Source organism: Bacillus rossius, chromosome 1 (assembly GCF_032445375.1).
Source record: "Bacillus rossius redtenbacheri isolate Brsri chromosome 1, Brsri_v3, whole genome shotgun sequence".
Classification (NCBI taxonomy): Eukaryota; Metazoa; Arthropoda; class Insecta; order Phasmatodea; family Bacillidae; genus Bacillus; species Bacillus rossius.
The window spans coordinates 158533063-158558909 of NC_086330.1; the positions used below are offsets into that span (position 1 = coordinate 158533063).

Here is a 25847-nt window from a genome sequence, read left to right on the forward strand (position 1 = left end):
GATACGTTCACCAGTGTTTTGAAAGCTTTTAGACTCATACTTTACGTGCCAAAAACGCTACAATATTAGTTTTATCCAAACATCACTTTTCACTAGTTATACTTTCAAATAGTGAAAGAAAGAACACTGTTATCAAATTATTGATAGTTTCATAAGTTCCCATGATAATCATGAATCTTCAAATTAAATCTGGGGAAGAATTTAATGTTTTACAATTTTGAGTTGTAGGGTTGGTTACAGTTCGCGACTTTCGTGATTTTAAACGACCAAGTTTTTTGTGCGTTAGTTGCATGTTGCGTCATTGTGTTTCCAGCGGAATTTATAAACCCTGCCTTAGTGCAGTTTGTGTATACTTTTACAATTATTCTCTTGCATTTGTCATTCTGTTACATATATTTTCAACGCTATTCACTAAGTGTGTCATAATGGGAGTCAAAAGTTGTGCAAATGTTGAAAATTACTCTCCCTTGTGCAAATTTTTACGTCCAAATTATTACACGTAGTGTGTATGTTGAAAATATTTGTGACTGAAACAAATATTTAAAAAAAAGTTATGTTAAATTTACAGAAATAGGTATTGAATACTAATAATGAGTGGGAAAGGGGAAAAATAATTTAAAATGGAATGTGAAACCCAGCTTTAAAGGGGTAGTAGATATCGTAAATTATTTTGCTTTTAATATTTTATATTTTTTCACAAGATTTTAAATCAATTTATAATATAACCACATTTAATTCTTTATAAAATGTTTATTACTAAACGAGTCTTTATTCACGTAATTGTTTTTATAATATTAAAGTAAAATTTTTATGTCAGTCATAACATCTATTGAAAGCATGAAATTGTGTTGTATACAGTTTTAGATTAACCATTTGTATCTAGTCTTTGTCTTCAAACACTTAATTTTTGTTTGTCATTCATAAACAAAAAAAAAATTCCCAAAAACCTGAATAATTAATGTTTAGGTGATTTTGGGAAAACCAGATTTTCATTCATTAATGAATTATATAATAAAATAAACAGTTTTATGACAATGCTACATATGTACAAAAGGTTAATCAAAATCTGTTTAACACAGTAATTTCGTGCCTTCAATACATACTAGGATTGTCAGAATAATTTGTCATTAAGTTTTATAATTAGGGATGGTGATTTTTCGTTTTCGCGAAATAGATGCGAAAATATGCTAAATTATATTTTTTCCGCTATAAAATGCGAAATATAGACTATTCCGAGATAACTGCGAAATCAAGGTAAAAAAACGTAGATTCGTCTTCACTCTACACTATTTATTTACAGATTGTATTTCGTTTCAGTTCAGTATCAAAAGAAACCATCATTTTATGGCGTATTCAGCACAAGTATCTTATTGTCACGTCATTCACAACACTATTGTTCGTAAATATAAATGAAAAATGGCCATCCGTGCCTCGCGATTGTAAACAAAGCAACGGACAACTAGCTGGAAGAGTACAAGTTTTTAGGCCGCCATATTGCGACATCTCTGCTTCGCCGAGCTAACAATTCCCATTTTCTGGCTGTATTTCACGTGAAAGCCGCGTTCTTGTGTAGTCTGTGGAAGGTGGTGTGTTTACAAATACGTTCATACTCGTGAATGTGTTGTATACTGTTATTTCTCGTGGTAAAAATGGGACGAAACGTAATTTCCATTCGGGATCGCATAAATGAATACAAAAGTGAACAGTTCTACGAAAGTGATACGAATACAGTAAACTCCCGGTATATCGCGCCCCGATTGATCGCGGAATCGGGTATATTGCGGGTCAAACCATGTCCCCCAGTCAGAAATGAATAATAATGGAATAAATGGTTGACAGCCGATTAGGATAATTTTGTGTTGTAACTAACAAACTAAGCATCGGGCAGAAAAAAGCCTAGGCGTAGAAAATGTGCGCAGTGAAATTCTAAACAAGATATCTCCGTACATTATTCCTCTATCTTGTAGGGTTTTCAAATTATGGTCCAATCCAGCCCAGTGATATTTTCTGAAACACTAGTTCTTAACGTCGCTTTATCTCACAAATGAAGCATCGGACAGGGGACCTGATAAAGCCCACCGTCCAGCGACATTATCTAGCATGACTCGGCTGAGGATTGATGTTGGATAGGCGAGCCGAGAATATGGAGAGAGGTAGATATTAGAGCGGGCAGAAACACGGCGAGGGGGAGTGGGGGAGGGAATGTGTTCACGCAGCACACAGGCAGAGCATGAGTCACTTGACTGAACAGCGTCCCTGCGTACAAGGCAAAATCAGGTAGTCCGGTGTTTAAAATTCCACTCCAGAATCTTAATTGGTACTTTACTGGACATCTGTATATAAATGTTTTGTTACAACTTAAACCTACAGACGTAATATTATTGAGTAATTCATTGTATTATACACGTTCATCTTTTTAATTTGGTATAATGTTTTAACATTAAATAGTAAAGTAAATCAGCTAGCGTATTTTTAATCTTTGCCCAGGAATTCCCAGTGGTCCAATACTTACATGAACCATAATGTACCACTTTTACCGTGAGGTAGTAAACAAGTCCCGGAAATGTTTATGTGTACCGGTCTCCCGACCTTTAACCAGAGGCTCGGGAATATAACACTTGCCGATCCGAGCCACACACACTCAGCAACTCGACACAGCGTTTGGTGAAATAAGTAAAGACAAAGTTTAACACGGTTTTTAATATGGCGTCACTGATTGCGCTAAAATTAAATTGGCACAATTTTTGTTTCCCACATGTGACCATTTATAATTTACTGTAAGCTTGGATAATAAAGTTTAACCACTTGACACGATAGACGATTCTTTATTTTTTATTGTACGAATGCTAAAATCGTTTTTTCCTGTATCTGCGGCCTGCTTCTGCAAAAGACAAGCTATCTGTAAGTAAATCTAGAATTTTTATTTTGTCAATCAAACTCGGTACTTTGTGATTCATATTCGGTTTGAAGTATCACTACGGCCTTTCTATTTAGAAGACTTTGACCACAGAATCGTGTGTAACCGCACACACTGCACTTATTTTGTTACGGACTCTCAGACGAAGCAGATACTGTGACTGGCAGCAGCTTGTGTGCCGCACGTGTGTATGGCGGCGTGTGGCGCGCTCGTAGGCCGTGCGACAAACTGTGCGCGGCACGCGGAAAAATAAAAACAATTCAACATTTAATATTTATCTTTAAAATTTATTATTTTTATTTTTTCACCCGCGTTTAGTGAAAACTGCAGATGCAAAGTCCGCACAAAGGCGGGCCGTCTATACTGTGCGTGCTTGCCGACCTATTAGAACACAGGCGGTGTTTTATGCCTTTTGACCTTGGTCACATCGAAACATCGCGGTTATGCAACAATGCGGGTAAAAGTTATGTCCCCCGACAACTGCGTTAAATAGGTAGTGTACTGTATTTTAATGCGCAATTTATGTAATCGCTGTCTGGAGTGGAAAAACAAAAAGATGTACTTGAAAAGCAAATTAAATCTGAGGGACATCAGGCTGCAAAAAAAAAGATTCACTGAGAAATCGGATGAAGAAAAAAAGTCGGTAAAATGGCAAGCAACGGTTTCTGGCATGATCGAAAACCAAAAGAAGGCGAAAATTGGAAAAACGAAAGAAAAAAATTGAAAAAACGAGTTTCAATAACATTATTTGTGCACTCTACATCAACTATGGCCATGAACACGGCTAAAAAATATTTATTGTAATTTTAAGTATTCAATTTATTGCACTCATAAGTGTTAAAAAGTTGTTTGGAAACCTGCCAAGATATGCTATCTTTGTAGTTGTGCTAGATCTTTATTTCTGTGGTTGTTAATAATTAATATGTGTATTATTTAATGCTTTTTAAAAATATACTTTTCTTCGGTAATGTAAAATGAGAGAATTGGCTAAATCTTGTTTATAAAAATGCTACAAAATGCTAAATTTCAAATTCAAAATGCTAAATGTTAATATTTTAAATGCTATAAATCACCATCTCTATTATAAAGGACTGGTTTATTAGAAAAATTGGGTGGGGCTGTGTCGAGACACACGGTCATTGGTTTAATGTGAAAGTCTGTGTCAGCAAGTCGCTATTATTGTAATGGATTGAAATGAAAATGAGACATTGAGTGCGTACTAAAACTTTTAATAAAAAACAGACTATCTTCACTCGATGCATCAATTGGTACATGTACAACAGCGGTAAAGGTGCTTGCGGAGTCTGTGAGCATGCTGTGGCAGGTTGCGACACTCCCGAAACAGTCTCGTTCGGCACACATGGGGGTACCTGTACGTAGCCGTAGTCTCCTCTTTCCAACAATAGGCATGATTTATATTTTCAGCTGGCTCTTGCAAGAGCTGAGGTTCACAGATTGTATTTTAATACTTTTTATGGGCTTAATTTATATTTTACATATAAATATAGTCTAAAATACACTATTTTTGCGTTAAATGACACAAGCACATGAATCACCGTGCAATAATATCTGAGTCATGAGCTACTCTGAATAGAAAGGTGCGAGAGGCCGGTTTTTGACCAGTCTGTGCGGTTCCCCTTACCCTTCCCTGCCCTTCCGCGACACAAACTCAAGGTTGTATCAGTGAGCTGACTGTGAACGTTAAATAATGACACCGCTCTTATGTCTCTTAGACTGATGGTTAGGTAATTATTTAGGCAATACAATATAGATCTTCTTTACGGAACAAATTTCGGTTGTGGTACCCGTATGCTTCGGTATGATTTTAAAGACTTTCATGTTAAAAGCATTTTACAAACATATATCACTGTAGTTATATTATAAATATATATTTAAAACTATGTGCAAAAACACAAATTTTGGGAAGATATTAATTCAGGATGACACCGCATGAAAGGGCCTCTGTCACTGCCCCGGGTGTGTGTCGCCACAGTGGACGGCAGCTGGTCGCAGTGGGTTCGCTGGACTGCGTGCTCGGCGGAGTGCGGCTCAGGCTTCCGGCGACGGTACCGCAGCTGCGCCCAGCCAGAGCCCCAGTTCGGGGGCGCCCCCTGCTCCGGCGACAACCTCCAGGTGGGTGCCAGGCCCGATCCACAATCACACGGTTGTGGAGACGGGTATCGTGAGAGAGCACGCACGCACACATGAACCCGCAGTGCCAAGCTCTTCCGTTCACATTGCTGCGCTGGACCGATATAAGTAGAATATTGGCTGCTGCAGTTGTTTACGTTTCAAAATACGTTAAAAATGGATTCAAGTACAAGAATATCCTCACAAAAATAAAGTCTGTACTTTTACAAAAGATTTCTTTGGAAACCAGTTGCCAAGAAATAGTTTTTTTAATGCTACAAGAAATATCTTTGTAAAACCATGGCTGTGGTTATTATTGCATATATGAAATACATTATTCGAGATAATATTAAGTATTTATTATGAAAATTGGTACATAATTTTATATTTTAATTGATGCTTTCATTCAAGCAAAATTTTTTGAACAATGGAAAAGAATATTAAATATTCACTATTTGGACTTTATTTTTTTATCATGCTATTTAATGTGTGCAGTTGATACTGGAAAGGTATTCAAGGAATGTTTTACAGATAACTTTTACTATTGGTGGTACTGCGACAACACAAAGCGTAAATTCCTGGGCAAGAATACGAACCCAGTATAACTGCGAATACTATTTTGTATGATACATGTTATATTACATGTTATATCTTATATGTCATATACATGTTCAAATTTACAGATATCTGTAATTTTACATAAATATATCTGTTCCATTTACAAAAAAAAATGTATGTTTTATCATTACATACTATGTGGTTTAAATTCATTAAATATGTAAATCCAATTTATTAAATATGTAAATCCAGACCATGGTTTGTTCTTGGATCACAATTTTTTTTAATTAATTTAATTTTTTGTAGCCAAGAAGTTCAATCTCAGTAGTGGCAGTTTTGTTACGTTTCCGAATATTGTTGAAGCAGCAGACAGATAATGAAACTATAATATGTATTTTCGTTTGTGACTTTTCTAAGTTACTGCAGAACGGACATATACATTTGAGCCGTGGCGGGAAGTTAGGATTCAACTCTCACCACACGAGAGAAACTTGTCAGCAATCATGGCTGTTTATAACCCTAGTTTTGTGGCCCAGGAACCAAGAAGGAAATTGAAGCATTTGAGTTTCGAGATTATTTTTTAATTCTTGATTTCAGTGTCAGATACAAGAATTTATTTTAGGAGGGTATTCAGATAAATAATCATCTAAGAATTTTTGTATTAAAAAAAATACGACAAAAAAGGGTTTAGACGGTTACATTATCATTCTCAACATACATCACTCCCTCTGTGGGTTGTGGTTACAGGTGTTGTATCAGCTTATCATACAACACACTAACTTCACCGAAATTTCATAAATTTTTTCATAACTTCAGGGGGAGGGGGACAGCGTGAGTTTCCCCTGATAGTAACATTTCAAATTATGCAATATGTGCAGATGATGTTTACTGTTTGGGCCACTGTTCCATTAACAGTTTTTTTATTTAAAAAAAAATAATTCATGTTATTATGTTCTGCACATGTCTTCATTTATTAAAGACACAACTTTTAACATTGTAGGTTCCCTTTCACAAACATGGCTACAGTTCAACTGTCACATACATAATACCAACCAGACAACACAACTATCTTAACCCAGATAATGCCAACCTTGTCATACAAAATATCTTAACCTAAATACATAACATATCTTTCCCTTTAACTTAGTACACTACAAAATCATTTAGTCTGTTTGGTAAACGTGTTACTCTCTTTGAAGTTCTAAGTGTTTCATTATCTTGTTGCCGACGACAGCCATTTCCCATCCTGGATGCCAACATGTCTTCGGATTCTTCTACCCCTATAAATGGTGTCTGCGCTCGAGATGGTAGTGCTGAAGGACACTCTGCGAAACCTCTGAAAGGTTCCCAGTCTTGAGCCTCAGGAGGTGGTGCTTGTTCTCGGGGTGGTGATCTTGGTCTTGTCTCTTTAGCTGAACAGCCAGGCTTCTAGTGTACCACTGCCACATCCTTATGCACTGCTTGCTTGCTATTATCCCCTTGTCTCTGGCCAGCCGAATTGACTGCGATGCTAGACGTCTCCACTTTTGAATAACCCTCCGCAACTTGTGGCCATGCTCTTCGGAGCAACAGATCAGTGTGACGCCTATATGATTGTCCACTACTACTTGACACTACATATGTCAAGGGTCCTTCCTTTGCCTTGATGACTCCCAACAGCCTTTTTTTAGCCCCACTGTGATTCCTGTACAGCACTGGATCTCCAATATCAAAACTCTCACCGTTTCAGGGATGTTCAAAGTTTGACGATCCTCACAAGCCTTTGGGTGTATCTGTTCCAATGTTGTACGCAATGAACTACCCATCAGCAGCATTGATGGCGTCTTGTTAGTCACTGTACAGGGTGTTGTCTGCAAAGAAAACAGCATACGAGCCAATCTTGTTTGCCAATCACCACTCGAAAGTTTCTTAAGTTTCCCTTTAATAGTTTGTACCATTCCTTTTGCCTGGCCGTTTGTAGATGGGTGAAATGGTGTTGTTCGTATTAGTCGAATCCCATTCTTTGTTAGAAAAGTTCTCATTTCCGCAGACACAAAAGCTGTTCCATTGTCACTCACTATACTATGTGGTAGGCCATGCGAGCTGAATATGTCTCTAAGTTCTCTGATGACTGATGTAGAGGTCATAGACTGCACCCTCCTGACTTTTGGCCACCTGGAATATGCATCAACAACTATCAGGAACACTTGCCCTTGAAATGGGCCAAAAAAATCTATGTGTATTCTTTGCCACGGTTTTGTTTCTGCAATCCAAGAAACATCTTTTACTTTTGGGGGGTTTGCTCGTTGCTGCTGACATTCCACACATTGTCCAACAATTGCTTCAATGTCGGTGTCCATCTTAGGCCACCACATGTAGCTGCGGGCAAAAGCCTTGGACCTGACAACTCCATCATGTGCTGCATGCAGTACCTGTAACAAATGTGTCCTTAAAGATGGTGGAATAATCACACGGTTCCCTCACAAGATGCAACCCTTGTAGACAGACAATTGTTCTTTACGACGAATATATGGGCGAAGATCTTCTGCAACATCTCCCTCTGGCCAACCCATACAAGTGTTTTGTTTAACTTGAGCCAGTGTTGGATCCTCTTCTGTATCTTGTGCTATTTTGTCTGCTCTTACTGACAAGTCTGACATTTCTCCCAGCATAAACACATCACCTACTACTGGAATTTTGAACATCTCTGACTGCATAGGCAACCGGCTCAATGCATCAGCATGGCCAATCTTGGTCCCTGCCTTGTGAACTAGCTGGTAGTCGTACATGGCTAGCCACAAACTCCAATGCAACAGCCAGGGAGACAGTATGTCTGGTGTTTGCTTAGTGGGATCCAATAGGCGCAGTAAGGGCTTATGGTCGCTCACAATAATAAATGGTCTTCCTGTAACGTACTGGCGGAATTTCATGACTCCAAACATAATAGCAAGTGCTTCTTTATCCAGTTGTGAGTAGTTAATTTCCTGCTTATGCAAAGTTCGTGATCCAAAAGCAATAGGTGCCTCACACCCATCTTCCATTACATGGGCCAAGACTGCGCCCACTCCATATTCCGAAGCATCACAGGTGAGAATAAGACGCTTTTGTGGTTCATAGTGTGTTAGCACCACATCCAACTGCAACAGTTCTTTCGCTTTGCCAAACGCCTCACTATGTTCATGGGTCCATTTCCAAAGGGTCCCATGATCCAATAACCGGTGAAGGGGTTCTAGTACAGAAGCTTTATCCTTCAGGAACTTCTCGTAAAAGTTCAAAAGACCCAGAAATGACTGAAGCTCTTTACGGGATGTCGGTTCTGGAGCCTTGTGGATCGCTTCGATCTTCTCATGTGTTGGATGCACACCTTCTTCATCAATTCTGTACCCCAAAAACACAACACTGTGTACAGCAAACCTGCATTTTGACTTTTTCAGCCGCAGTCCTGCCCTATCTATCCTTCCCAAGACCTCATGTACCCGCTGCCAGTGTTCCTCTGCATTTCTTCCAGTAACTAAAATATCATTTTACAATACCACTACCCCAGCTATCCCAGCCAACATCATCTCCATTTGTCACTGAAAAATTGCTGGACCACTACTAACACCGAATGGTAGTCGCTTAACCTTAAACAGCCCCTTCATTGTATTTACTGTCAGCACCTCAGAGGTTGCCTCATCAACTGAAAGCTGCAGATATACGTCCTCTAGGTCTAACTTTGTTAATATAGTCCCACCCGTTAGGTTAGCAAACGCTTCATTTATTGTGGGAAGCGGAAAAACACTAGTTTTGCAAACGTTATTCACCGTACATTTGTAGTCCCCACAGATGCGTACTGATCCATCTGCTTTACGGATTGGTACAATGGGAGTGGCACATGCAGAATGTGTTACAGGTTCATAAACCCCTCTTTCCACTAACCTGTCAATTTCTTCACCCACTCTGTCTCGCAACGCGAAGACCACCACACGACTTTTCTTGAATATCGGCTTCACATCTGGCTGTAACTCTATAGTCACTGGATGCCCTACATATTGGCCTAACTGCATTATCAAAAACTCATGGATGTTGGTTTAACATTTAAATACCTCATCTTGTGTGACTGCATGAACACCGTGGACATATATACCAGTGGCGAGGCGTGAGGTTTACATGAGGGGAAGCAATAACTCCGTTCACACCAAAACATGATGAGTTTGGGGGGGGGGGGGGGGGGGGGGTCTGGGGGCCCTCCGCCGGGAAAATATGGATTTCAAGGTACAAAATGGTGCTATTTAAGTAGTTTTCTTAACTGAACATTGACTTTTCCACAGGTAGAAAAATTGACATTTTTTTAAACACATTATTTTTGAAAAATAATGATTGACTTACATGATTCTGATAGAAAAATACCTACTCTACATTACTTATATACTAAGTGGGAGTGTAGTATCATCGTACGCCCACAAATCCCCCACGCACTGCCAGCCAACAGCCCGCGGGAGAGATGCGCGCGCCCCGAGAGACGACCGCCGACTGAAACGCGACATCGCCACCTGCCGTGCCGAACTGTACCGGACATAGCCGAAGCAGTCGGCGGAAAAATTCCACCGTCTGCTTCGGCCATGTTCGCTCCAGTACGGCAAGAAAGCGTTACCTTCGTAGCTTCTACCGCGTATTTTTCCAGCCAATCCCCTCCCTGAACCTTTGTACCGTGCCACCCCCCTTCCGAAAGGAAACTACTGCGGCAGCCTTCCTGCTGAAAGCGATCCTACCAGCGCTTCTAAACCTAGCAACGCTTCTAAAACAGCATGTTTTTGTGTCAACGAGTTCTTTTTTTATAGCGCACAGCACACAGTATTGGGTCCCAAGAAGATAGTGTAAAAAATACATACAACTAACTGCACGAGCCAAAGTAAAATACTATTCTGAATAAAATATTTATTTAAAAAATACAATGTCTGGAAACTGCCTGGGCAAGCACTGCTTTCCTTGCTTGCCCTGACGAGACGCCACTGATATATACCAAGTGGCTCAAACCAGTTTCTCCCTAACAAACTCGGTCCTCGTCCCTCAGCAACCAGCAGCGGCAGTTTGGCTTCAGTATTACTAGTCTTGACCTCTGCTTCTAATTACAATTACCCTAATGATCAGCCTCTCTTTTGACCATGTCTGTAGCACCAGTTTAGTCTCATTTAACTGCAGGTTCTCAGGCCATAACTTCTTTTAGATTTTTTAACGGAAATATTTGTACTAAAATATCACAGCTACAGTAGAACCCCGATTTAACGAAATGCTATGGTTACCGAAAATGTTTACTCTAAATCGATGTTTCGTTAAATCCGATTTGCCGATTTTCAATGACCCCCGCACTCATAATCGCGTCCCTACGTTTCTATATCGTAGACAGGGTCGACGCCGATATCTTGTGCTGCCGTGCTATCTCAGCTCTCGCTCGTACGGCCCCCGGTTCGTACGTACACCTCAGTCGTACGTACAGATTTTCAGAAACCGTGAAAAATTAGGCCAAAAAAATATGAAAAGTGTAAGAAATACGTTGAAGTTTATTAAAATACAGTCGCAACCTGCAGCGTTTATAACAAATACGATCTACATACACATTGAGTCACAGTAAAAAATAAAAAAAAAATGGCCGCAAATTGATGGAAATTTATTATCAATAGCGTGCCGTACGCTGAGAAAGGTAATTAATTGTACTCGATCAGCTGTTGTTACGGCGCGGCGTAGCTGCGGCTCTCTGTTCGCTGAGCTGCGCATGCGCAGTATAACACACTCAACGCTTCGCCCAGATTCGTGACCTTCCATCAGCAGCCAGCCAATATACGCGAGCTTAGCAGAAAAAAAAATAAAAGCTCCACCGCCCGTGTCTCAGTTTTGTCCAGTTATAATACCAGTAACATAAACGAATCGTCAAAAAAACGTAACAAAGCCAATATCCAAAAACAGTAAATAAAGTCATGTAAAGTAGAATCCCGCCGATGCACGCGGCAGTGTCTAGCCGAGCTCGGCGCGTCCACTATCGCACGAAAAGCCGTCTCAGCTGTCATGTTATCTTACCCGCCCGCACGCACGAAAAGCTGCTGTGGTAGCTTCTGCGAGAGCGTAAGAAACTCGTCCGGTCAGGCTGGCGGTAGCGGTGGCTTGACGTCATACGTGACGTGACGCTTACCTCTCCCATCCCCTGCTAATTCTTCAAGGCTCATCCCTCCCAGAGCCACAAACCATGTAAAAAAAAAAAACCCCTCCCCTTTTACCAACTAACATTTCAACACATTCCCTCCCTTATTTCAACCTTCTGCGTGAGAAACTGTCAGCATCCTCCTCCCCTCCCACACCGCGTGTGTCAAAAGCCAGGTTGTATAGTCCATTCTCGGTAAAATAAATATTTTTATGGGCTTATACGACTGTCCTTCGCCGTTAGTAAATACTTTATAAGTTTAAGTTATTATGATACAATTTGTTTATTAGTCACACAGCAGTTTCTGCTGGAAAATCACTAATACCTCGAATTTTATTGAATAGAAAAATTTAGCAGGGACGTAAATATATTTATTTTACTGCATAGTTACTTTTAGCCCAGGAAACAAAGGTTTCAACCTGTGAAAAATTTGTCCAAAGCTGAATTTTTGCACAGTGGTAGAGTCGACTATGCTTAATAACATACCGAATGTTTACCGCTGTAGACCTTGTGCGTATCACTGAAAATTTGCAGTTAAGTCCTAGATGACAGCGACTTGCAGCAGTTCATTAAAATGCTTCCCATTTTCGCACTTTTTACCGTAGACTCTCGATAACTATATGAAAATAATCTTAAAGCACTACTACTCACATTTATAATGAATAAAGTTCTAAAAGTTAGTATTAAAGGTAAGAAAAAAATGTTAAATTAATGAAATAAGTTTTTTTTACATCAGTCAAGGCAATAAAAAGACAATTCACTTAAAAATAAAGGGTCTTACGCAAATATTTCTTTAACAAAAGTTGTTGTATAGTTCTTAAGCTTTACAGGGACATATCTCTCAAAAGTCTAGCTTAATTTATAGGATCACTAGAGACTCCCGAGCTTATCAATGTCGTCTACGCACTGCGACAGAGCCACAGCCGCAAGCGCTGTGGCCACTCTCACTCCCACGAAATCGAAGATTTTTAATCTTTGTAAAATTAGCTCCTAACTGAGATTTAAAACAGTGGTAACATTCAAGTTTTCTAGCAACATTTGAAATGTTTACCTCCGCAAACCTTGCGCGGAACACCGAAAACGAGAAGTTAATTCCTAAATAATACTTTATTGACCACTCAACAATATGGCACTATAACGTAATTACTATAGTATACTTTCTGAATAGCAAACCAAAACTTACTCAAAACATTATTCTCAATGATTAAATTTAAAAATCTTTCAATACGTTTTATTAAATATGATATTTATTCAATAATATTAGAAGAGAGGTGATCTGGAAAAAAGGGCCCAAATGAAAACACGTATTACAAAAACACGTAGAGCCCGATGTGAAAACATTAAATAAAAGTAGTTGCAAAGTTCTTAAACTTTAAATTAGTTTATTTGTTGAGAGCTTGGTACAATGTGTCTGACCGCTAAAGCGATCCGAGCCGCGTAGTGTATACTACTGCGAGGTTGTCGAAGTAGGCTCGGGTCGGGACGAATTTCGCCGTAAAGAAACAAAAGTTTTTAATACATGGAAAATTATCCCAAAGAAAAAACTTTGTACAGTTGCAGAATGAACGTTTCTTAGTAACATATCAAAAGTTTACCGATGCAAACCTTGTGCGTCACACCAAAAACGAGCACTTAAGCCCAAAATGTCAATTTTTTGCAACGATCCACAATAATGGATATTGCAAATGCAGTGGAGTAGACTGACAGCATGGAACCCAAAATAATCTAGAAACATTGCCCTATCTGAGGATAGTGATAAAAAGTACAAAGTTTAAACATTTTCTATAAAATAGACAATTTAAATCATTAAAGTTAACGAATTCACTTTCATTCAATTTTTAGGAAATATAAATACATTTTACATAATCTTAAAGAGCCCAAAATTGAAATCGCTTAGAGTAAACGTTGTTGCATATTTATTCATCTTTAAATTGGTATATTTTTTAAGTGTCTCATACAATTAGTCTGACCGCTGAAGCGATCCGAGCCGCGTAGTGTATACTACTGCGATGTTGTCGAAGTAGGCTCGGGTCGGGACGAATTTCGCTGTAAAAAAACAAAGGTTTTTAATACATGGAAAATTATCCCAAAGAAGAAACTTTGTACAGTTGTAGAGTGAACGTTTGTTAGTAACATATCAAAAGTTTACCGATGCAAAACTTGTGCGTCACGCCAAAAACGAGCAGTTAAGCCCAAAATGTCAATTTTTTGCAACGATCCACAATAATGGATATTGAAAATGCAGTTTATGGAGTAGACTGACAGTATGGAACCCAAAATAATCTAGAAACATTGCCCTATCTGAGAATAGTAATAAAAAGTACACAGTTTTAACATCTTTATATAAAATAGACAATTTAAATCATTAAAGTTGAGGAATTCATTTTCATTCAATTTTACGGAAAAGTTAATACATCTTACATAAATATAAAGAGCCCTACGTGAAAATCGCTTTCAATAAACGTTGTTGCATATTTATTCTTCTTTAAATGGATATATTTGTTAAGGGTCTCATACAATTTGTTTGACCCCTGAAGCTATCCGAGCCGTGTAGTGAATATATATACTGTATAGAAGTCGCGAGTGGATAGGATTTAATCTACGTTTTTCAGAAGCGTATGATGAGCAGCTTGGGAACTTCACCGCTGCAGTGCGCTGCCGTAACGCCCTGTATCGTCTTAGTTGTTAATTACACGTTTGAGCGCAGCACTGTCGCCCGCTGTCATTCCCGCACCCCCCACCTATCATTCACTGCAGCTCAAGCTCGTTCAACAGGAGGGGGAAGGGGTGTTTGAAAAGTTCGACACTTGTCCGCTAGGGACCACCACAAGTCGATGCCCTAGAGATGGTGGTGACTGCGGCGGTGAATTAACCAACTACCTCAAAACCGTATTAGAAATTTTAACCTGGGCTGGCGACTTCTATACAGTATATATATTCAAAGGTACTACTGTGAGGTTGCCGAAGTCGGCTTGGGGTCGGGACGAATTTCGCTGTTAAGAAACATGGAAAATTATCCCAAAGCAGAAACCTTGTACAGTTGTAGAATAAACGTTTCTTAGTAACATGTCAAAAGTTTACCGATGATCCCTTGTGATCACACCAATAACGAGCAGTTAAGTCCTAAATGATAATTTCCCAAACGATCCACAAAATTGTGTTTCGTAAATTATTTAATAACTCTATAAATACATTTTTTAAGTAGGCTCCCAGTATACAGCAAACTTGGTTTGTCCTCAAACGCCATACTACTACGGTAATAGGAATATGAAATCACTATAGACAAGATTTTGTTCCGTTTACTATGGTGAAACCAGAGCTAACCGAGAAATGACCGAACGTCCCGGAAAGTTGTGATATTTGACGATATTGCGCGAGTAGCACACCCTTACTTGACTACAGAGAATGGATAGTTTCCTTAACCGTTAGGATTTCTGGTACGAACAACCTCTCATAGGTAGGGTCATAAAATACGGTCAAACTTTTGCAAAAACATCCACCACCGCTCTTTGCCACTAACAATCCAACGACGTCAGCTAGGCGCAGCACTCAAATACATTAACTTATTAAAAAAAAAAAAAACTGAATATGTAATGCTACCTATACGTTTTACAACACAACTCGTGTTTTATTTATTTTCTGGAAAAAAAACCTATTATTATAGGAATTATGTTGTAAAAGTGAAAAAAAAAAAAAAACTCAAGAGTACATTTACGATGTATCGTTTTATTCAATTTTTATGTAGTAAACTGATTTTAAAGAAGTAAATATATAATTTTTCATTTTGTCGAATACAGGCTACATTAAAATTTTGCATTGTTCTGATCGAAAATAAAACGATGTATCAGAAATTAAAAAAAAATTGTTGCTAAAAAAATAATTTTTAATAATAAAATTTTTGAAACAGAATAAATCCATGCAGATATAAAACCAGAGGTCCTCTAGAGTTTTTCATTTACAAGTTCCGAGCAGAAATCGTTTATTGTTAATTTTATTGTATCAAAAAACATTCATATAAGAAAAAAAATGCATATCTCATTACATGTAACATACACCCTCTCATATGAATTAGCTATGTTTTAAGTAATCCCTAAATAAGACCCAGTTGAATGAGTGTCGCAGTACGCAGTGTGTCGCAATGCCGCGCTGGAACGGCGGTGGCCGTGAGAGATCAGTACGGCCGCAGTACACTGCAACGCTCGGGCCGCTTTAATGAGCCAACTAATTACGTTAGACTCTTTATAAATATACTGTCTTAAAGCTAAAGGTATAACCAAAAACATTTATTTGGACATTTTTCGCATTGGACTCTTCAAATTGGTGTAAATAGTATTTTTATCTGAGTGGCAAAGATAAAAAATAATATGTCATGTACCGTATTGGTCCGAATATAAGGCGACCAATTTTACATAAACGAGAGATGCAAAAATTGGAAGTCGCCTTATTTTCGCACCCAAGACGTCAGAACCGCAAACATTAGTTCCAAGCTGAAAGCTACAGTAGAAACATTGTTTAATAAAACGTTCACAATTTTTTATATTAACTAAAACGTTGTTACCTCACACGGAGAAAAACGATAAATCCACCTAATATTGCAGTAATTCACAATTGTTTGAAGTTGAAAATTAAAATATTTGTTCTTGAGTAAAAACGTGAATGTTGAAGCATCTCAAAATGGCAACCTTTTATTTCATAATTCATATTTGTACTTTGTGTACAATCGCGTGTTAACATTTACGGTAATTTATCTTCAGATTTTTAACGGTAATATTTGTACTAAAATATCACAGTTATTTTCAGAACGATTGTTTACGTTTACAAACATTTCGGATGTAATGTATGGAAATTCACGGCTGCCAACTGTCTTTCCACAATATTTCTTTGTTGTAAAACGAACATTGCCGAACACGCACGAAGACGCCATATTAACAGGAATTTGGTACGTTGCTTCAAAAGCTATTTTAATAATCCACTCTTTATTTATGTAAAAACCTTTCATAATTATAATAGATTATTCTTTCAAATTCATAGAACAGACTCTCTCTGTCAGAGAGTAATATGGCAAATATACGCGGTCACGTAACCGAAGTTATTCTTGGCCGTATGCTTCATCATGTCAGCTAGCCACTTGTTTTGTTCCGGCAAGATGCATTCTTTGTTTGCTTTTTTTACGTTTAACACACTACTAAATAGTAATACGCCTTGTTCTGTGGTAATATGTAGCTTAAGTCAAACGGAAAGTTAAATGCTGTATTTTAAGAGGGATTAATAGCCATTGTAAAAATTTTAAATTCGTAGATACAGTAAACTGTGAAAAATGAACAATCACACATCGGTGGAACGGCGGGGAATGAGCCCTAGACAAATAAACAGCTCTGAAGATGACAATTATGCAGCTTCATTAGAGTAAACATACGAAAAAATTTCTAGTGTAATACTTAAAAATGTAAAAATTTTCTAATTGTTTTCTTTTGACTTTTAGGGTAGGCCATTCAAACTTATTTTAAATAAGTAATGTGATAAATATAAATTAATTGTTATACATAAATGCAAAAACCATTTATCAACACAAAATGTATGTCTAATGAATTTTCACATTAATTTCTACCAAAAATTATTTTTACATTTGTTTGGCCTCCTGAAACTGCAGGTCGCCTTATATTCGGGGTCGCCTTATATTCGGGCCAATACGGTATTAATCGCTTAATATCACATCTTTAATATTAACAATTTATGATTTTTACAACATTAATGGCTGTATTAGAGTCTCAAGATTATTTTGGTAGTTTTATGGACAGTCTAAATTAAAAACTGTACAAATGGGTAGCATTTTAATGGACTGATGTAAGTCGCTGTCATCTAGGACTTAAATGCAAATTTTCGGTGATACGCACAAGGTCTACAGCGGTAAACTTTCGGTATGTTATTAAGCATAGTCAAATCTACAACTGTGCAAAAATTCAGCTTTGGACAAATTTTTCACAGGTTTGTGCCTTTTTAAGTCTTGGTTTCCTGGACTATTTTCCATCTGCATTCGAACGTGTTTTTTTTTTCTTCTTTTTTTTTTTACGCTGTGAAGGGTCGTGGAAAAGATAATTGCTTGAGCTGTCAAAATAAACATCGCTGACGGCAAGGGCGGGAGCGCATCCTGTCGGTCTGTCGCTGTGATTATCTACTCCAAAAACATGTCACAGCATTTCAATATAGTATTGTTCTTATATCTTTCGTTTATAGCGGAATGTTTTCTACCTGATCCACACAAGTTCCTTCGACACGTTTTGAACGAAAATAACCAGCCGGCTAGCATAGCCGAACTCGCGTGACGCGAATTCATTTAGTGCGAGTATTTTATGTATTTGGATATTTTGGGGGAGGGGGGGGGGGGAATTGGCCCGAAATCTCTAATGCGACCATTCCGTTTATAAGTCAGTTTTTCCGGAAACCGTGAGTGGTCGCATCTGCGGGATTCTACTGTACCAATAAAAAAGCTAAGCAGGTAGTGAACAGGCAGTGTAGTCAATTCCAATCGCAATCTGTAGTCAAAATCTAAGAAGAAAAGCATAAAATCGAAGTCCGAACAGCAATTATAAAAAATGTATTCCAAAAACTAAACACTGCGCACAAAGCTCTTACTGAGAATAATGATAATGGCGTATTGGTGTGACATGGTCACAAGTTGAAAAAACCTGGAGGATGGGAAAGGGAATATTTGGAAACGTGTGATTATTGGCTAGCACTGTTACTATGCGGGCGTCATTGGAAGATAACGTGGTGAGTCAAGCCAAGGATAAAGGATGGGGAGGGGGATGCGGACAAAGAAACCCTTCATGATGTCATGTGTCGCGGACAGTCTATCTATCCAGGCGCGCGAAATGGCACAAACCTACGCAATTCAGTTACAGCGCCCGGAGTTTTTAAGCAATTTCAACAATTTTTTTTATTTTTTCGTGTTTGGACACATGATGCAAAGGCACATGTTAATATAAAGTACCTCCATTCTATTACTGACACCACAGAGTGTATTTTTTAATAAGTTTCCGTTACAATTTACTTTCATTTTTTGGAAATCTATATTATTATTTTAATAAATTGGTGTTTTTTTGATGGTTCCTGAAAACCTTTACGTTAAATCGCTGTTTTCGTTAAATCCGTGTTCGCAAAATCGGGGTTCTACTGTATTTTCAGAACGATTGTCTACATTTACAAACAGCAAATGATACAAACATTTAGGATGTTATGTTTGAAAATTCACGGCTGCCAACTGTCTTTCCACAATATTTCTTTGTTGTAAAACGAACTTTGCCGAACACGCAAGAAGACGCCATATTTACAGGAATTTGGTACGTTGCTTCAAGCTATTTTAATAATTTCACAGTAATCCACTATTTATTTATGTTGAAACCTTTCAAACAACATAATTATCATAGATTATTCTTTAAAATTCATAGGACAGAGACTCTGTCAGAGAGTAATATGGACAAATATTCGCGGTCACGTCACCGAAGTTATTCATGGCCATATGCTTCACCGTGGCAGCTAGCCACTTGTTTTGTTCCGGCAAGCTGCATTCTTTGTTTGCTTTGTTACGTTTAACTTGCGTTTAACTCACTACTAAATAGTACTACATAGCTTAAGTGAAACGGAAAGTTAAATGCGGTATACATAAATGCAAAAAGGATTTATCAACACAAAATGTATGTCTAATAAGCCTGTGCGAATATAAGTTTTTTAGTTCGAATCGAATTCGAATACGAATACCAAATTATTCTCGAATACGAATATTGAGTTCGAATAATTGGAATGAGAATTGAAATCCCATAAAACATGTTATATGATCACATCACATTACAATATGAGAACAGGTACATATTTACTGATACAATGTATGTAGAATCAAAAAACTGACAGTACTTAAAATTTTAAGGTTCTCCAATTTTATAATTAGTTCGTATTAAAAAGAGTCTTGTCACATCACTACATATTAGCTAATTTAAATTTTTGTGGAGAAACACAAGCTGCTCTACATTTTCGGGGAGTAGACTCTCTCTCTTCTACATGTCACAATGTTGCCAGCTGTTGAGAAAAGTCTCTCACTGCACACTTGTGTGGCAGGTATAGGCAAGTACTTTCTTGCTACCACAGCTATGTTTCGGAAACAAGTGCGCCCCTTCTCTGACCAGAAACTGAAAGGATTTTTATTCTTTGGGATTAAGGGTGCTGCCAGATATTCGTTTACTTCTCCTTGGATAGTTTCTTCGTAGCTTGGAAGAGTAGACTGAGCTGCTGTTGAAGGTTTCACGTAGAACCACAGAGATGACTTCTTAATAGGCATTTCACTTGTAGCCTCACTTGTCTCAGTTATAGTTTCACCTAATGTGTTCAGCTTACACAGCTTTCATACCTCCCTGCACAAATTTTCAACCCATATATTTTTTTTTTTTTTTTCATCTTTAATTAGTGAATCTTTGAACTGTGGATCTACCATCATAGAAAACACATTTACTTCACAATCTTGGTACACCATGTAACGTGATCGCAAGCTTTTAAGTAAGTTCTTGGCAAGAGTTTTTTTTTTTTTTTGACGCGCGGGACAGGATAATTGCCTGAGCTGTCACTACGCGAAGAATTTGGGAAGGGTGGGAAGGGTATAAAGTGGGGGGGGGGGGGGGGGGGGGGGTTTGCCGCCTGCATTTGGTCGTTTACTGTGTATTATCCTATTGAAAAACATTGACGTAGCATGTTAGGCTTTTGAAGTCTTTGCTGTGAGTATGCGGCCAGATGTTTTCCACATGGTCTGTACAATTTTCTTTCTCTTCGCCGTCACGTTCGGAACGAAATTACAGTGCCGACAAACCATGTTTCACCCTCTAATCTGAAAACTGTCACCTATAAAGTTCCGGTTGTATGGATTTTACAGACAGGTATTTATCTTTATCAGTATGCTGACAGTTCAAATCTATTTTAAACGACCTGACGACATTCCTCTACATAAAATACATTAGTTATCGCTCCGAATTACTGTGTTCAAACGGGGTTTAGGTGGCCAGATGTAGTGATCCCGCTCAGCCTTTTTCGTAAATGACTGAATATTCGTTTTTTCGAAGTGTTAGTATTCGAAATCGAATCGAATACGAATAATAAACTATTCGTTTTGATATTCGAAAATTCGAATATTCGCACAGGCCTAATGTCTAATGAATTTTTACATTTGTTTGGCCTGCTGAAACTGCAGGTCGCCTTATATTCGGGCCAATACGGTATTCACAATTTTAAATTTTGCTATTCGACTTACGAATGCAAATCTTTCGTCAGTTACTATTCGCAACTATTCGTGTTTACGAATATTCGCACACCCCTAGGTATTATACAACACTTGTTTGCACTTTAATGGCACCTCTCTCTTCCATACCAAGTCGCTCACACACCTGTAGAATGCATCCCCTTGTTGTCCTCTCCTTACAATTTCCTCCTTGTTTTTACCCGCTCCCTCCAATACATTTCCTAGATACTTGAAGGTTTCTACCTGTTTTAACTCAACACCATCTAATTCAATGCATCTTCTAACTTAATTTTTGTTCCTCATCATGCCCATCACTTCGATCTTTTTAGTGCTGAATCACATACCACGTTTCCTTACTTCCTCACTGTTCTGTTCCTTTTGTTTGTCTTTTAATAATAACTCACTCAACACATTGTACTTATTGTCTTTATTAACTATATCTTATTTCATACTATTTGATCCTCTCACTCCATTTCCACTGTCTCCTCTGCCCATTACTGACAACCTTTCCTTCATCATTTCCCACCTTCATACTAATCTCAACCTCTGAACTCCACAATTCCCTCACTCACATACTTATCAGTTATCATACACTCACTCCATGCATTCAACTGCTCTTACACTCCATCTTCCTTTTCTCCCCAAATCATCAAATCATCAGCTAATAGCATGACCTTCATATTTCCTTCTCCAATCTTATCTTCCACTCTCTTCATTATTCTTTCCATCACTATAATAAATAACAATGCTTCACTCCATTGGCTTGTTTAAACCACTTCGTCATCCATCTTACAGTTCTCACACTGCTACTCTTTTCCTTATACATACTCTTCACTCCACTTATTAACTCTTTCTTAGTCCCAGCTTCTTCCATAGCGTGTCAAACACACTGTCTCTTCACACTGTTCTATACCTTCTCCACATCCAGGAATATCATTGCTAGATCTTTCCCAAATTCGTATCTTCTCTCCATAAGTTGTTGTATGGAAAAAATCAGATCTATGGTAGACCTTCCTTTAAATCCATGCTGCTCCTCACATAATTTGCCTACCACGCTCTTCCTTAACTTCTTTTCCAAGACATTCTCATACACCTTTGCACAGTATATACATTTGCACCTTTGCTGTAATTATACATGAAATTTTCTGTTTGATTTACAAAAAAATTGACATTGTAATGTGGTACTATCTCCATGATCAGGACCCACATTGCTTACTGCTAGGAATGCAAGTGAAACAATTTTCAGGGGGAAAATTTCCATTCAGATAGTTCTCTGGAAAATTATGACCACATAATTTTTCCCCCATTATCAACAGAGATTTTCATAATTGAAGCTTAGTTGATATACTTTATCCAATAATTTAATTTCGGAAAATGGTTGATACTGTTTAAAAAACACTTTTTTGTTCCTCTCAGTTGGTAAAGTGTAGTACCGTAAAACAGGGTGAAATGGATCAGAGGGGTGAATAGTATCAAAAGTGGGTAACATATTTTGAAACACAATATAGAAGAAAAGAATTATGTCTAATTATATATATTCAAAATAAAATGATGGCTATTATAACTTTGTATAATTTTTTTCTGCTATATTATGTTTCAGAATATAAGACTACCCACATTGGATCCTATTCACCCTTTTGATCCTTTTCACCCCATTTTATGGTGTGAATTCTACTCAACTTTCAAATATTGAGTGAGTTATTTGGTAGCAAAGAAAGACCAAATTTAGGCTTTATTTGGTTTTGTTTGTATTAAAAAATTCATAAAATAAAATAAATTTTGTTACTCACCAAATTTGGCTAGGCCAACAATTTTGTTATAGAAAATGAATTTTTTTTTTCCCCGCAAACAAACAAATTTGTTTTTGATTCAAACACAATGTGGATAACTGGTTTGACAATTTTCTGGATTTGCAGAAAATTCTGTGGTAAATAACGGGAAAATTTTCTGAAATATATTTTGGTCGGAGAGCTAACATCGTGATCGCCCGGCAGATAGAGAAGTGTGAGGGCACCAGCTGCGGCCGCGCGCCCCTGGCGGCCGAGCTGCGGGTCAGAGGTCGGCTGAACGGGCACGACATGGGCGACAGCGTGATCGCAGCCCGCGTGCAGGACCGTGGGCACCAGCGCCTCGTCACTGCCGCCGCGCCCGAGGTGCTCCAGCTCAAGGTGAGTGCTCGCATGCCTACTTGTGCAATCAAAAATTAAAGAGTTCATAAGGAAACCTTCATTTCTTTGGCTTCACCTCTATCGCTATTTTTAATATCACAAAATCTTTCAAGAAAATAACAATTTTAAAATAGTTTTGTACGTATCTAACCCAAACATAGTGTGTATCTGAATTGTGTAGCCCTTACATTTATTTTGATCACTAATTACATTTACAAGTTCAAATATGTCATAAAACACACCTTTTTTTGTATTCCACACGCGTAAAGCGTTGTTTGCTGCCAAGTTGGAAACAAAAAAATATTAAAATACCTGTAGTTATCCATTACTTGAATGCTATCAGTCTTTATTTAGGAAAGTATTCTTATAGAAATTTATAGACTTTTAAGGACCCTTATTATTCAAATAGATGAATTAAGAACTTTTTTAAGAAAATTAAAGATACGTACAAACCCTAGTACTTTGGTCTGGATATCGTTTAGATTGCAGTACAGAAGAAAAGAAACTTTGAGCAGACATTTTTCACGAAAAAATCTGAACCGCCATTAGAATACAAATTTATGTCCATGCCCAGCATTTTCTTCCTCGTAATGGCGGTTGTCTGCAAGAGAAGCCATTGCCTAATTTGACCAGGCCACTCAGTACATGTTTGCTTTCACTTTGAATTATTGTGAATGGTGTTCTAACAGTAGATATGTACCTGAAAGCAACTCGACCAATCACGAAACACAGATGATGTTACATTATTTTAACTCTCAGCTAGTCTCTGAATATTTTAGCGAAAAATACATGTCCCTAACCATAACATAATATATATTGATAGTATTATAATTTCTAGTTAGGGGCTGGACAAATTAATGGAAAAATTAACCTGCAGGATAGACTCCACGATCCTCTGCATACTTGGGCACACGTAGCCAGTTCCTCAACTCGATAACTTGTGATTCGATACTTCTTTGATTGAGGGTCTCCAATTGGCCCAGAGTCATCCAGATTAAAAAAAAACAATAGCAGTAGCAGCACAAGCTTGTAATTAACTGAATTTAATATACAGTAGAGCTTCATTATAAAGAACACGAAGGGACCAAAATTATGGCAGTTTGTTATAATGAAGTTCTTTATACCGAAATCACAATGATTGCCTGTTTTGGGGTTTTGAACATAACTCGATCTTGTTAAAAAACAAAGTAGAAAATCTAATACCAATATGAGTGGTACAAGCATCAATTACTTTAACAGCTATACTTTGGGATCAAGATACATACTACATACATACATACTAGTATGTATATGTACAATACAGAAATACGTAGGTAAGTTGTTTGCCAAAGCAGTAAGCCTACCTTTGGAATCAAGACAAGCTGTTTGCAAATATGCTGTAATAAATCAAAAATATAAAATTTTTTTACATTTTATTGTCTTCCAAACTGGATCGCTGGGTGAGAATTGTGGATAATGTTGATTTGGAGATACCTAACTTTTTAGCCACATCAGTCTTTTTATTTTCTTTATCTACTGCTTTTAACATTTCAAGTCGTTTCCTAGAAGACATGTTCAGTAGTACGGTTTTTTAAACTATAAAAACAAATGCACCCTACACATGTAAAAATAAGTTATACATGTAGTATAGCCACGTTTCTGGGAAGCCTACAACTCACGTAGTTTCGGTTCCCTGCAAGAATTTGCGAAGATTTCCGAAGTTTTGCGTTTTGGTATTAACGCCACTTCAGCCACTAAATCAGAAGATCAAGCATGTTGTGACTAACCTAACACAACCCTTCGATTTTTATAATTTCAATTTTTGAGAGAAATCCGAAGTTGCTTGAACGTGCTAGGGAACCGAAACTATGTGAGTTGTGGGCTACCGCACGTTTCTCAAACAATAAACAAGAAAACGACCAGAGATGTGTGTGTAGCAATACTTTATGATGTAGCACTTCGCATCGGTTAAACACGTCGTGCGAGCATAGAACAAAGAGTAATGTCAGCGAACACCACAATGCAGCGCTTTAGTCGCTACACTAGTTTTGTGCATTAATTTCAACACTAGTCCATTGCAGTCATCTATGGCGCGTATCAAAATAAATAAGATGGCAGTTTGTGGGTGAATGGCGACGATTTTATCCGTTTGTCGTTTACCGTGCCGGGCAGAAAAGTGTTCGTTCAAATGAATATTTATAGAATATTTAAAAAATTTGAACGAGAAAATTCGTACTAGTGAAATTTTTTTACGTTATGTTATATGGACGTCTGACGGGACCAAAGGCATAGTTCGTAGTAATGAATTGTTCGCTCTAATGAAGTTCGTTAAAACGGTGTTTTACTATCATGAAAACATCCGCAACATTTTTCCATTCTTTATTAATGGTGGTTCCCAAAATTTGATTCAATATCAAACGCGAATGACTTCACAGGGAAAACAGTATGATCAATCAATATCAACAAATAATTTTAGGTAACAAACAATTTTCAGAGAAAATTATAAAATTCATTAACATAAATCGTAGAATGCCTGCATGATTACGTGGTGACCGGGTAAAACCATTTTTTTTTTTACTTAAGGTATGCGCCATGTTTGTTAGATGTCAAAAATATTGGCTGAAGTGAAGTGTTTGCATTGTGAATACAGTTTTAAAGGAT

At 37.8% G+C, this 25847-nt stretch overlaps 1 protein-coding gene across 1 annotated transcript in view; it reads left to right on the forward strand.

Moving 5' to 3' along the window:
• The window catches only part of LOC134546339 (hemicentin-1-like), a 345137-nt gene that overhangs the window by 256884 nt on the left and 62406 nt on the right, over positions 1–25847 (forward strand). The window contains exons 40-41 of the mRNA XM_063389116.1: positions 4911–5050; positions 23034–23207. Of these exons, the coding sequence (XP_063245186.1) occupies positions 4911–5050; positions 23034–23207 (314 nt within the window). The remainder of the gene's footprint in view (positions 1–4910; positions 5051–23033; positions 23208–25847) is intronic.